The sequence below is a fragment of the Pyxicephalus adspersus genome, chromosome 4 (genome assembly GCF_032062135.1).
Source record: "Pyxicephalus adspersus chromosome 4, UCB_Pads_2.0, whole genome shotgun sequence".
Lineage (NCBI taxonomy): Eukaryota > Metazoa > Chordata > Amphibia > Anura > Pyxicephalidae > Pyxicephalus > Pyxicephalus adspersus.
In genome coordinates, this window is record NC_092861.1 from 71,339,871 (window position 1) to 71,352,823 (window position 12,953).

The 12,953-nt window shown below is 37.6% G+C and overlaps 1 protein-coding gene and 1 long non-coding RNA gene across 2 annotated transcripts in view; one reads left to right on the forward strand and one right to left on the reverse strand.

The window, feature by feature from the left end:
- The window catches only part of ME1 (malic enzyme 1), a 133,240-nt gene extending 122,540 nt beyond the window's left edge, over nt 1–10,700 (reverse strand). The window contains exon 1 of the mRNA XM_072408583.1: nt 10,442–10,700. Coding sequence (XP_072264684.1) covers nt 10,442–10,552 — 111 coding nt within the window. The 5' untranslated portion in view covers nt 10,553–10,700. The remainder of the gene's footprint in view (nt 1–10,441) is intronic.
- The window catches only part of LOC140328760 (uncharacterized), a 32,366-nt gene continuing 25,763 nt past the window's right edge, over nt 6,351–12,953 (forward strand). Inside the window, exon 1 of the long non-coding RNA XR_011920347.1 lies at nt 6,351–6,418. This is a non-coding gene — a long non-coding RNA (uncharacterized lncRNA). The remainder of the gene's footprint in view (nt 6,419–12,953) is intronic.

The following is a 12,953-nucleotide window of genomic DNA, read 5'->3' on the forward strand; positions in this document are numbered from 1 at the left end:
TTTAGAATAAATGCTGTTTAGTTTGATTCAGTTTTTTAATTCTCAAATATACTGCAATTATTATAGTTTTCATTCCAGTTTACAAGAATGTTGGTTTTCTTTTGAAAGATGTAAAATGTTCTCTACGGGATACTTCAGCTATACTAAAAAAGGACAACTGCTTGAGGGGTTTTTCTTTTACTGCCTCAAGTAAAATAAGACTTGTTTGTATCATGGTCTAGAATGATATAGTCACATGAACAAAAGGCATTGAAGAAATAATGGCATTAGCAATAATATTTATGTATAGCCAGAACTAGGGTAAAAATATCATAACCTCTTTCAGGTTCCTAATGCTGTTTGTGTCCCTGGTGGGTTTATTCTCTTTTTTATGTCCTGGAGACCATTGTTGTCAATCAAGAAACAAAAGGGAAATTTAGAGTTGAAGTAAGAGAAAGAAGTAAGGGAAAGTCTTTCAGCGGGCACACTTGTTCTGGTGACAAGTTGTAAAGATGGGATTTCTCTTCATACCTGTTTCATCACCAGTAGATAGGGAAGGGAGACCTGCCTAATGTTATACAGACAGCAAAAAATATAAAGTGACAGGGCTTCATTCTTACACAATGCAAAAAAAAAGTTTGTCTATAAGTAGTATCTAGCTGCAGTGTTTAGACAGAGCACTATGGATTAAGGTAGAAAACTCATTTAACTCACCTACACATTGTTTTTAACCTGCTTCCAACAGAATGTAAGCTGGCCAGGTATGAATACATAACTATTTTAGCATAATGTTAAACCAAAATTAAAGGATATATAGGAACATTGTACTCCATTTTGTTTAATAAAGGGATTAAAAGACCTAAGTATTGCCGCAATGAATTGATGTGCTGCAGATTTGCAAAACGATATTTGGGATCTAGGTCTGGAGTGTATTGGAAGGAATGGGTGGGCCAAACACTCCATCTCTTTCCCAAGTCTGGAATCAGATGTGACTCTGGAGTACATGCCAAACCCCAATAAAATGGAATTGCCATTTCAGATTGTTGGAAGAAGTTAAAGCCTGAGGCCAGGTGTGGCTCAGGAAGCGAGGGCTGTGTGAAGACTGTGTAAAGCCTATGTGAAGCCTGTATGCCAAAAGTCTGAAAGAAACCTGTATGTCAAGAGGCTTGGGGAAGACTGTGTTCTGGGAGAGCACAGGAAGTCTCATGTGAGGAACTGGTCAACTGAACCTGGTGGTGCCCCTTTTCCCAAGGACATATGTGAGTGACTTTGAGTTGTATTAGTGCTAAGAGAGCTACTTTAGGAACAAAGTGGAGCAATGACAGAGCAGAGAAAACTGACATCTTATGATTGTAGATAATGATGTCACAGAAAGGTTACAGAGTTTTGAAATAAATAAAGGTTTACATACATTTTTGAAATAAATAATATTTTCATTTTTGAAATAAATGCAAGCCAGCATCTTTTTACCCTACCCGTGCCAGCTGGGTGTGATTTGATGTCTGCTGAATAAAACTCCTTTCCTTTCTTGAACTAATCTGACTCCGGGTATAATGTGAAGTCTTCCAAATAATTCAACCAACTTCACTGGTGAATTCTTGAGTTCCTTTTTTACATAGCGGCCACACACTGAAGCAGCTAGCAGAAGACAGAACCCTGAATGCACAACCAATGGCAGAGACAACAATGTTGTAACTTTGTAATTGTGAAGTTTAAAATGGAACAATACAACATTTTGGCCAGTTTAATGGTTCTGTCTGTTATTAGTAGTTAAAGGCCCCTTAAAGAAAAGTCAGATAATTTGTAAAACAAAAGGAACAAGTAATGTTTGGTAGTTCTCAAAAAATGCCTTTGTACAGTGTACGTAACTTTGTCCAAGTAATGCCATACTCCTGAAAGTTGCAGAATGGTCTCACCTGCAAGGCCAAACTACAAAAGTATTTTAAGTAAACACAGGGTCTGGAAGATTCTAGTCATGGCCTCTTGTCGGTGCTCGATTACAACATTTCTGACCACATATAACCTTACTCCTTGCTTAATACCTGGCAAACCTCCAGGGGTTCCAGGATACATGCCTTGTAAATCAAGGATCCATTCTCACCTAAATGTGTTTTCCCATACAAAGCTAGCATTGCAATTAGAAACTGGCCTGTATCATCTATGGACAAACATCTCATTTGTTCATTTTAGTACACAAACTAGTGAAATAAAGTGTTTTTTAAGCCAAATGAGTAGGTTTATTTTGATCTATGTCATCCTAATTATTTTTTTTGTCTTTGGTCTATTTCATAGAAGTGCGACATCCTATTATAGCCTTCTCAACCAAAAAGTATATATAGGTCTATATACATATTTTTTCTTTTGTATTTTGTAAACCAGCTCCCTCAAAAAGATGCCTGTAAATAACCCTGTGAGTTGGTATTGTTAAGATGGACTGCATACAAATGAAAAAAAAAAAAGTTGAGCCTACTTAAAGCACTAACATACAGTTTATAGTATAGGCCTTGGCTCAGCCTAGGAACTCATTTAGTTGGTTGAATAAATCGCCTAAAAAGGGAGAACAGTCTGTTAGTTCCCTGTTTACAGATTCACAAAACTCCCAGTACAAACATTTACTGTAAGGCTTCCCAGCCCTTTTATAATGCATCAGGTATTCTAGTAGGTGGACTAGCGGATCAGAAAGGCCAATCCATGGGCTATGTGTAATTGGCTATATAGGTAAATTGTGTCAAGGGTTAGGTTTAAAGGTTAAGAGAAGGATCACAGGTTAAGTTGAGAAAGGATAAACTGTAAAGTCATGCTAAACTTTGGGGATTATGAAATGAATGTTTCAGTGTGCTAACCTGATTACATTTTATTGATGTTGAAAGTCCATAAGCCAATAAATACAGTGATAACAAATATTGTACTTTGTTAAATACCAGCCTTTAAAACAACAGCAGAAGTGAGACTTGCAGTCATCATTTAAGAAGAAAATCATCCAACTGAGACTAATAAACTCTACGTAAATTTTTTTGTAAATATTGGCTGTGATAAAGTTGTTCATAAAATATGAAATTTAAGAAGCTTTCATGTAAACTGCCTCAACTTTCTGGGGCTTATTTATAGTATGAGACTATTCCAAATATTATTTTTACTTTTCAGTCTTTTGGCACCTAAAAATGTAGAATAATGTCAAAGTGACGGTAAAGTAAAACACATCTAATGATTCAATAGAGGTAGCAGTCCCAGCAGATGAAAGTACAGGGCACAGAAGAGAATGCATCCAGCACTACCAGAAGTGTTAAATTTAGAAGATGATCTCTTTAACACAGCAGAATTTATCAGTTTGGGCAGCACGACAAGTAAAAATTAACTACTTGCTTTGCAGGAGCTGCCTATTTTCTCTTTTAAATAAAAGTAACAGCATAGTGGCTTTAAATTATATAATAATAATTAAAAATACTTTAAAGAAAGCTTTTTAATGGTGCCACTTGCACAGATGAATACATCAGTAACTGTATCTACTGCAAAACTAAATAATGAAGACAACTGACAGGATATGATGCATTGCTGCCCAAATTACTTTTCTAGTGAGTTATCTAATTTGTTTTTAATAGCTGGTTTAACTAGGTAAACATATGTGAAACCATAATACTATAGTAGGTTTACCAAGCTAGTGAAGTGAAATTTGCTAAATTGTGTAATTGAACTCTGAATGAAGATACAAATAAGCCAAAGTCAGCATTAATATGAACAATGCTAGCAGATAAGAGCTCTTATCTAAGGTACATAAAATTATCTTGCCCAGAAAGGAATTAGTAAGGGTCAAGTTCATGTCAATCATTGAAACTACATAAGCAAAGGTCCTTCTAGTATAGTTTGCCGAAAGCAAACCTGGCCAACCTTTGTTTTGCGAATTTGAAAGGGGAACTGAACTTTACTTTTACTTATTAATATCTTAGATTATCCACAAACTCACATAGAACAACCTTCTTGTCATATGGTTACTATAATGTAGTTGTATCAGACAGCTACAATAAAGTATCTCAACCTTACGTAAAATATATAATGGGCCTGATTTTTTAAAGCTCTCCAAAACTGGAGAAGATAGATTATCATGGGGGAACCAGCGCGAACCAGCAAACCTGGAATAGATTTCATAAAATAGTTTGCTAATATTTTGCAAATGTTTTTCAATCCTTTATCAAATCCATAGCAAATCAGGCCCATAGTTTGCTAGAATGGTGTGTATCATAAACAACTACTATAGCTCCTTTCTATAAAATATAGTTTAACCTTTATCTCAGTCATTTTTGACAGACACTTGCCCCATCGTCAGCTTCACATTATTGATGTTGACTGGTTTTTGAGACAGTGTTGCACTGGGCCCCTTTTTCACCCACAAACAACCAGTATAACAACCCATACTGGTAACAGGCCGATATTAAAATACATGGAACAGAAGGGGTCCATGCAAGGTAGGTGGTAAATATCTCATAGTAGCATTTCTGTACTACAATACTGGAAAGCTCTTTAGTAGCTTCAGTTTGCACATACATGGGATTGCAAGTAGTTTGGGTTGTGAATATTTCAGGAACGCTGTTCAGGCCTGGGAATTTGTAAAAGAATCACAGTGTGACACCAGGCAGGCTACACAATTTAGAATACTAAGAATCCACATTTTAGTAATGTTCTTTTACAAATATGATGATTGAGAAGGGGCCCTTGCAAGGATAGATGCACTAAACATGCAAATGTCTTTTTTGATGGTAAAATCTCACTACTGCACACCCAACAATGAATCTTCTTCTGTCAACTAAAGCCTTTAAACTGGTCTTTTATAACCCAAATTATTTTGTATCACAAAATAATTTGTAGCATAAGAACAAAACTACAAACATATCACTTTTTAAATGAACTTTCAGTTTTAGAAAACACTTGTACGAAAAAAAAGGAAGTTCCCATAACAGTAGTTTACTACACTCACATAAGCATAAAGGAATTGCTCAATCTAATCAGAAAATAACCACTGCACACTGCAGGGCTGCACAAATTTCTTCTTGAAAGGAGGTTCTGTAGTATATTTTGATGAGGATTGCTAACATAACATAAGCAAACAAGTCCTCACCAGCCCTTCTGTAATTGATGTTGAATAAATGGAGGAATACAGGGAAGAATGTGTACTGTGAACATGTATTTGTTGTAAATGCACGGTTCATGTAGTTTGTGCTGTGTTACTAGATAGGACTGGGGAAGTCAGTGATGATACAGCATCTCCCCTTTACGTGCACACAGAGCCCAATAAATACTCTTACGCGTCAGCAGACAAAAACACAACAGTACAGTGATTTATTATAGGCATGGCTTTGTGTATTCTGGATGTGTATTTTGTTTAAAAACTACAAGATATGCAGAAAGATGTTCACAACCCAGCAATTGCTAGCTATGCTGATGTATACTTGCTATGTATTTCCATTACAGTTACATTACAATTCACTGGGGGTCTCTGATCATTGTGTCCTAGGTACTAGGTACTAGGGGTACTTCCCCCAAGTTTCTAACACATAATCAAACCACATCTTTTAGAGCAGTATTGTATAGTGTGGATGAGCACTGAGTAGGCACTGGCAAATTTCTAGAGAGTATGTGTAATTGAGGTTTTCCCATAAACAAACAGGGAGGGGCTTCAGTATTTATGGTTCATGTAGACAAAACAAACTTTTTAGTTCTACGTGGTAGAGCCTTGAGGCTCTGTAGAACTTTGGATGGAAGTTGCCATTCCTAAGCAGGGCTGGTTTCAAAGTAGGGAAATCTGAGCAATTGTTTAGGGTCCCAACTAGCATTAAAGCTGCAGAGAGTTGGAATGCTGTCCGATAAAGGGCCCAACTTCACATTTGCCCAGGGCCCAGTTTCTCTTCAACCATCCCTGTCCATATCTTACCTGGTAGTCAGACCTCATGAAAAGAACTGCTTGGTATGAGGTGTCCAAGGAAATAATTTTTATCAAACAGCTAATATGGTTCAGGGGTTGCACATCATCCCCGCCTATTAGACCTTAAAAAGAGTATAAAAAATGATCTCTGGATAATAATTAGAAGTTTTAGTAAATGAGACCAGAACAGAATGTGGACAAAAGACACAGAATTCAGGAAACAACATGCAGATAACATGCATTTGACACTACTCTGAGTACTATGTCAACTAGTATTTAGTTGGTACTGGGAGAGGATGGGAAACAAGAATAAAAGGTGTGTGCCTTACAGATGATCCAGTAGTTTTGACTGACACCTTCTGTAGCCATGGGGGAGGGGAGTGTTTGCTTCCTGTTCCATGCCTGGGTGTCACAAGAACAGGAACTGTGCCTGGTGCAATATTCTTCAATATAGAGCGAGGGATAAAAAAAGACGTACAGTTTTCTACCTAGCACCATAGGCAGAAGCAGATGGGAAAGAAACAGGTGAGTTTGAAGGTCTACTTTAAACTACTGGTGAAGTCTATTCTCTTATGTCACTTCTGTGCAGTTCAATAAGCCTGTTTTCCATCAATTAACAGACATCTAGTGACCTTGTTATGTGACTAAATATCTCACTAAAAAATCTGACTAAGGTCAGTACACTGTAAGAAAGGACAAACAGTGAGGATGGCAGAAGGGCTAAAGGTAACATTAGAGCGTACAGTGCACCATATCATAAACAATGGTGGTTGTACATACTGTGCCACCCTATGTACATTATTGTAGATTTCAATTAATTGAAACAATTAATATCTTTATAATATAATGACATTATATCGTTGTTGAAACGGTAATAAACTTTTATCTGTAGGCACTGTAGGCCTTTTTTTTTTAAAAATTACTCAATAAAAATATAAATAGATGTAATGATGTAGAAAATGTAAAGTGTACCCAGTAGTCCCATGAGACTTAGACAAGACCAGTGTGTACCTCTAAATTATTTTTTATTTGGACTTGCTAATGTGCTTGGATAAACATAGTTTGGAAAATTACTTTCCACTTTAACCTTTGACTTGATGGCTGCAAGCTGCCCAGACCCTAAAGCAGCCAACATCAAGGTATTACATTTTCATCGCCATGCTTTAAAGTTGGTATGGGTAATCTTTGTTGAAATTATGTATTTGATAAGAGCCAACATGTTTACTATCACTGTAGATAAACAGCTTTATTCTTATCAGTCTATAGCACTTTGTTGCAGATAGCCTGGTTTTTGGCTATATGTTCCATGGAAAACTGTAGTCTTTCTGTACCGTTCTTTGTGAGCAGCAGTTGTGCAATCTTTCTCTCTCTATTAGTGGATGCATGCACTTTGACACCAACTGTAACAACAGCTACCTGCAGATCCTGCAATATAATTTTATTGTTCTTGGAGACTTTTTTTAGGGTCAAATAGCCAAGGTCATAGGTCAAATATTGCCTTGAATCTTATAGGTTGGCCAATCTGGAACAAATTAAATGTCATTTGAAATCAATGCCACTCAAATACGTTTTTAGGCATACACAAATCTCTTTCTAAGAGCCTTAGATAATTCTTTTGATCTTGCTATGATGACACCTCACATGCCAAAAGCACAAAGAACAACTTGCGATGCTGGATATTCTAGGTAAAAAAATGCCAAGCTTACTACTGTATACTGTCTAAGGGGGTTCCAACACCTGACATTTAATGTAAAACATATGTTTTGTTAATGACACAAAAGAACATACATTTTAATTTCATTTAAGTGGTGAATCAGGGTCAGGGTGTGCTTACTTTTTCAATTGACAAATCTACATTTAATTTTAGATTAGGAGAATAAACACACCTTGTCTGATATTTGTTCAAGTAAATCACCCTTATCACTCTTTGAAATAATATATAATATTTGCCTGTTCAGATATTTAAAAAAGACAACAATCTCCATAAAATGTGCATATTTACTCTGATTGTATGAATACTGCACCACTGCAATTGCTCTGTACATTTTGGTGAATCTTTTTGTTCACCATATTTATAAAGTAGTGATGACTTTGAAAGTGAAGAACACAATAGGCCACAATGGGGAGCAATGGTGTTTTTTCACCCTGCCCATCACCTTTTCAGCTGTTTGCCACTTTGCAGTGCAGAACAGTTACTCAGTTTAGGTGAACTAAGCTCCACATTTGTAAATCTGGTCCTCCTGTATTATGTCTGCAGGAGCACACTTCTCTTGAATCCTGGAAGTGATTCTACAACCTCCTATATCTGCATAACATAATTCGTAAGTAAAGTGAACAAAAAAAAACACTCAACTTTACTTTCTCAGATTCGTCCATCCATCCTGAGGTTTCTTGGATCAGGTCCCACGTCATCCCGGTATCCTCCTATATCCCCGAGTGAATTAGATGGGGAAGAGAAGAGTATCGATCTCACTGCACATGCTTGAGATCAGCATTTTTTCCCTCCATTGAATAAAGGGCACATTCTGAGCATGCCTGTGCTCCAGCATCAGGCAATGGCGGCGATCAAGAGAGAAAGAGGAGGGGCTTTACTCTTTTTTTTTTTAAAAAAAGCGTTTTAAACCCCCTCCCAAAAAAAGAAGGTAATTTTTATTTTGTATAAAGGGTCTACCCTTTTATGTAAAGTAAAATTTTTTGTTTAAATCCGCTTTAATAATCTGTATGCTGGTGTAGTAGATTGATATTTCTCCATGATGTTAGTACATATATTAATATGTATATTCTAAAAATACACATAAAAAACTGAGAAGATTAAAAATTAGTTCAATGCATAACAAATGCCAGTAAGGTACTCTGATTGTGGTTGAGGGAGATGTGTACCAGTAACATATAAGTTTTACGGAAATCATTTCAGGAATGCGCACAATGCAGCACTGATGTAGTAACTCATTCATAGTGCTTACCTACTTCTTATTCATCTAAGTGTATGAGTTAATGCACTCCATTCAATTCACACCCAGTGAAATAAAGGAGGGGAGAGATACCTGTTGCGTTGCACTCCAGGTATCACAAAGCAGTCCTGTCAGACCTCAGGCATAAAGATAGCACAGAGACTTTTTATGCCTACATATTTGAAATCACAGCTGCTTAAAGAATCATGTTACTATAATTTATTTCCCTGTCACTATCAAAGCAAGCTGTTTATTTTTGTTATAATATACCCTGGCACATAATCTAAGTCATTATTAAAGTTGAGCTAAACCTAATTTTTTAATATGTCAAGTAGGCAGGTTCTTTATTGCAGGAGGGCCAGGCAATATTACAATAAACAAGATTTCCTGCCTGTTCTTCTATATACTGTATGCTGAGCTGTGAATGCACAGTGTATGATTCCGGCATAGCTGGCTGCTGGGAATGAATGAACTGTGCACAGGTGCAGAAGTTACATCACTCCGGCCTGGCCTGTCAAGATGGCTAAAGATCCTGAACCTAGAAGAGAACCAGGTAAAGGTGCTAAAAAGAACAGGCCTAATATTTTTTTTCCAAACAAATACATAGATAAATATAATACAGAATTATTTTATGATACAGTACTAAAGTGATTGCAGAATAGACAACGCATGCTCAAACTGCTTCTGCACCTTCAACCTTCATGAATACATTTATAGTGACATTATGAAAATGTAATTCCTTTATCATGCACTTACAGGTTTACAAACTTTATACTGTAAACCATTTTGACATTATTTGCTCCCTCTAAGCATTCTGCACACCAAGGTGCTACAAATTGTCCACATGCTGCACTTATTAAAATGTTAAGAAAAGCTCACAGACACTTTGACATATATGCATTGGAGCGTGTATCTGCAAATGGCAGAGCAAAAATTTCCATTGAATTTCAGCCATAAGTATGCTTTTTCTTTCAGGTTTTTGTTAAGGAAAACTGAATGAAGGTAAAGGAATAAACTCTACTTAGAAATGCTGAATGTATTCTACTTTTTACTGTAATTTTTTACAAGAGTCATCTATATGTTTTTTATTCCAGGTTATTATTTAAATATTACTTTGTATTTCTTGGCTGCATCATACTTGTTGTTACTTTTTGTTAAATATTTGGAAAAACTCAATAAAAATTACATTTTTCAAAAAAAGAAATGCTGAATGTGTCACCCTATAAAAATACAGAAAGCAAATAATGTCATTCTTCTGAACATAAATAACAAAAGGATCAGGATGTAGTCATAAAACAGAAGAGGAGACAGGTAATAGTGAAGGCTATCCATGGCGAGCGCGCACGGAGAGCCTATACGGGGGTCTGGGAGCAGAAATGAAAAAATGGAGGGCACGGCGTGCCCACCCCACTGCACCCCTGATAAGGATATATAAGCAAGCATGGCAAACAAATGGCTATTATCTGTGTAGGTATACTTATGAATATATTAAAACCACAAGCTAGCAGAAGGCCAGGTCCACAGATACTTGTGCTTCCACATACACTCCACTACTGGGGCCTGCAGTGTTTTACAAACCCATGTCAGTCCTCATTACCTTGTTAAGGTGTGGGTCCCGGGTTATATCATAGCCTCTCTTCCTGGTGTATGTGAAGGTGTCATCCTGCTCCTCCACTTGTTGATCCTTGTTTCCCACCTGAGAAGACATGGCTGGTACTGGTCCAGAGATTAAAGCAATGCTTGTGAATTGTTTGGCTGCAGCAAATACCAACTGCACTGGTGCTTTCTCTTTTGTGAGTTGTTATAATGCTAGGTGTGTGTTGTCTGCTGTTAGCACTGGCAGAGCTGTGAGGATCAGCTGACAGATTGTGTGACACTAAAGGACAGGAGGAGGGAAGTGCTGAGTCACTGCCAGTAAGATAAACTGCTGAGCTCGCTTCAGCTTGCAAAGCTTCCTTTGCTTTTATTCCTTGCCTAACTTTATTTGTAGGCTGTAAACTTTTAGAATACTATTTCCATCACGCCATGTCATCATTTTTTGCCTGGATGTGGAACTGTTAATCTGCAGGCTACGTTCAGATGGAAAGGCGATGTGCAGCTCTACAATCCTTACTTTGTTAAAGCGAGTACACGGAGCAGGCCGCAGAATTCCTTCGGGACATAGCACATAATGAATAATGTAGAAGTGTGCTGAATACACCTATGTGCATCTATTGTTCCAGGAAAAGGTGGATGCACTATACGTGACTAAGGATGTCCTTACAGGGACCAAATGGCCCATCACTTAAACAGTCCATTTGATAGTTTTAGTCATATATCTAATCCTAATTTGATCAACTAAAAGTGGTTAAAATCAAGTGTAGAATCAAAAGAAACTTGATCAGTCTGTAAACATTTCCACTATTTATATTTGATAGAATTTTGGAGCATAATAGATTAAAAGATTGGTATAATAATTAAATGATGAAGTGAAAATTTTGTGATCATTTTATATGTTAGTTATATATAGTTAGATTATAAATATTTACTACAAATTGCATTCATTATAGTGTGAATTTTAATCCACCGTCATTTATATTAAACAAGTCAGTTGAAATGGTATTCTTCTGAATTCAAAATCATCTTTCACAATCCTTTCCAACGACAAAAGACTGAAGGTCGCATGAACGAGCGTTGTACATACAGCACCATTCTGCTCTATGGAGAGGAGAGAATGAGCGAGTGGCACCCCACTGCACTCTCTCCCCATCACTGCCATGGCGGTCGCTTGTAGCTCGTGGTTCGTGAATCTACCACGATGGATCCATTATTGATGTTGGAGGGCCGCTGTACACAGACCAGAATCTCATCCGATACTAGCCCTGAAACAATAATCAGACAAAAGTCATCTGACGTGTGTATGTAGCCTAAGTCCATGTGTAAGGCCCTGGTCAGCACCAGTCCTCACCAGACACCAGTCCCCCAATCTAACACCGCTGTCTTCACCTTTAGTAAGCCCCCACTCAGCCTGGGGAGACTGGTTGCGTCTCCCAGCACTCGGTTGCCCCAGGACGTACTGCACAAGGGATGGTGTCTGGAGATGGGCTGGCAGCAGACCAGGAGCCCACAGATAGAAGTACCAAGATTCCAATAGACAAGTCCAGAATTCAGAGCCAGGGATCATAACAGATAATCCATCCACCAGACGAAGTACACAGGGGCAAAGCACAAAAGGAGACAGGGTCACAGGCAAAGGCCGGTCCAGGCAGCAGAAACAGGCAAAGGTATATCAGATGAAACTCACTTCAGCACAGATTAGCCCAGCTAAACGCTACAACAGGCACTGGTGACTGGGAGCAGATAGGCTATAAAGTCCCAGCAGCTAATGGCAGTGCAGAATTGAGTCAGGAGCTGATTGCCTGTAAAATCCCTTTCAGACATGCACAGTCTCAGAGAGTGGTGCCGGGGATGCCGATAAAATACATCAGACTGAACAGGTAAAGGTAAGCAAGGGCTTCTGCTATCTTAGTTCTCCTTGCTGCTGCAAATAACATAGCTGGACAGAATAAACAGTGTTTTATACTGCGATGCCACACAGTCATCGGACAGATGAGCATCTCCTAACACCAAGTAACACAAATATAAGAGGCAAAGTAATCTACAATTGGCCAGACCTGGGTAAACTATCCAAGCACTCCTTGAACTCTCCAATAACTCACAGCTGCAGAAAGTTACATTCCAGTCACAACAGTTATGTTGTGTCTGAAATCAGGACATGTCCAATATGCTGTAAGATTTAGAATTTTCAATATTAGATTATCACTAGTCTCTCTATTGATAACAGAAAATTCTTTACACAGCACCACAGTTTTCTTGCTTCTTTTTATTCTTTCTTCTGATAGATTTTTCAGGGAGTGTCTAGTTTATATTCCTATGTAAATAAATTGCATGAAACTGAATGAGTCGGCACACACTATCACAAAAAGAAATGGTAGCTTTTCTAGTGCTGTGCACATTAAAGTAGTAAGTCTGAGAAATTGGCATCATTAGCATCAGAAGCCAAAAAAGCAATGGAGAATTATAAATGTTTTCATTGCCACCAGAATAAGAATAGATGGAAAAAATATCAA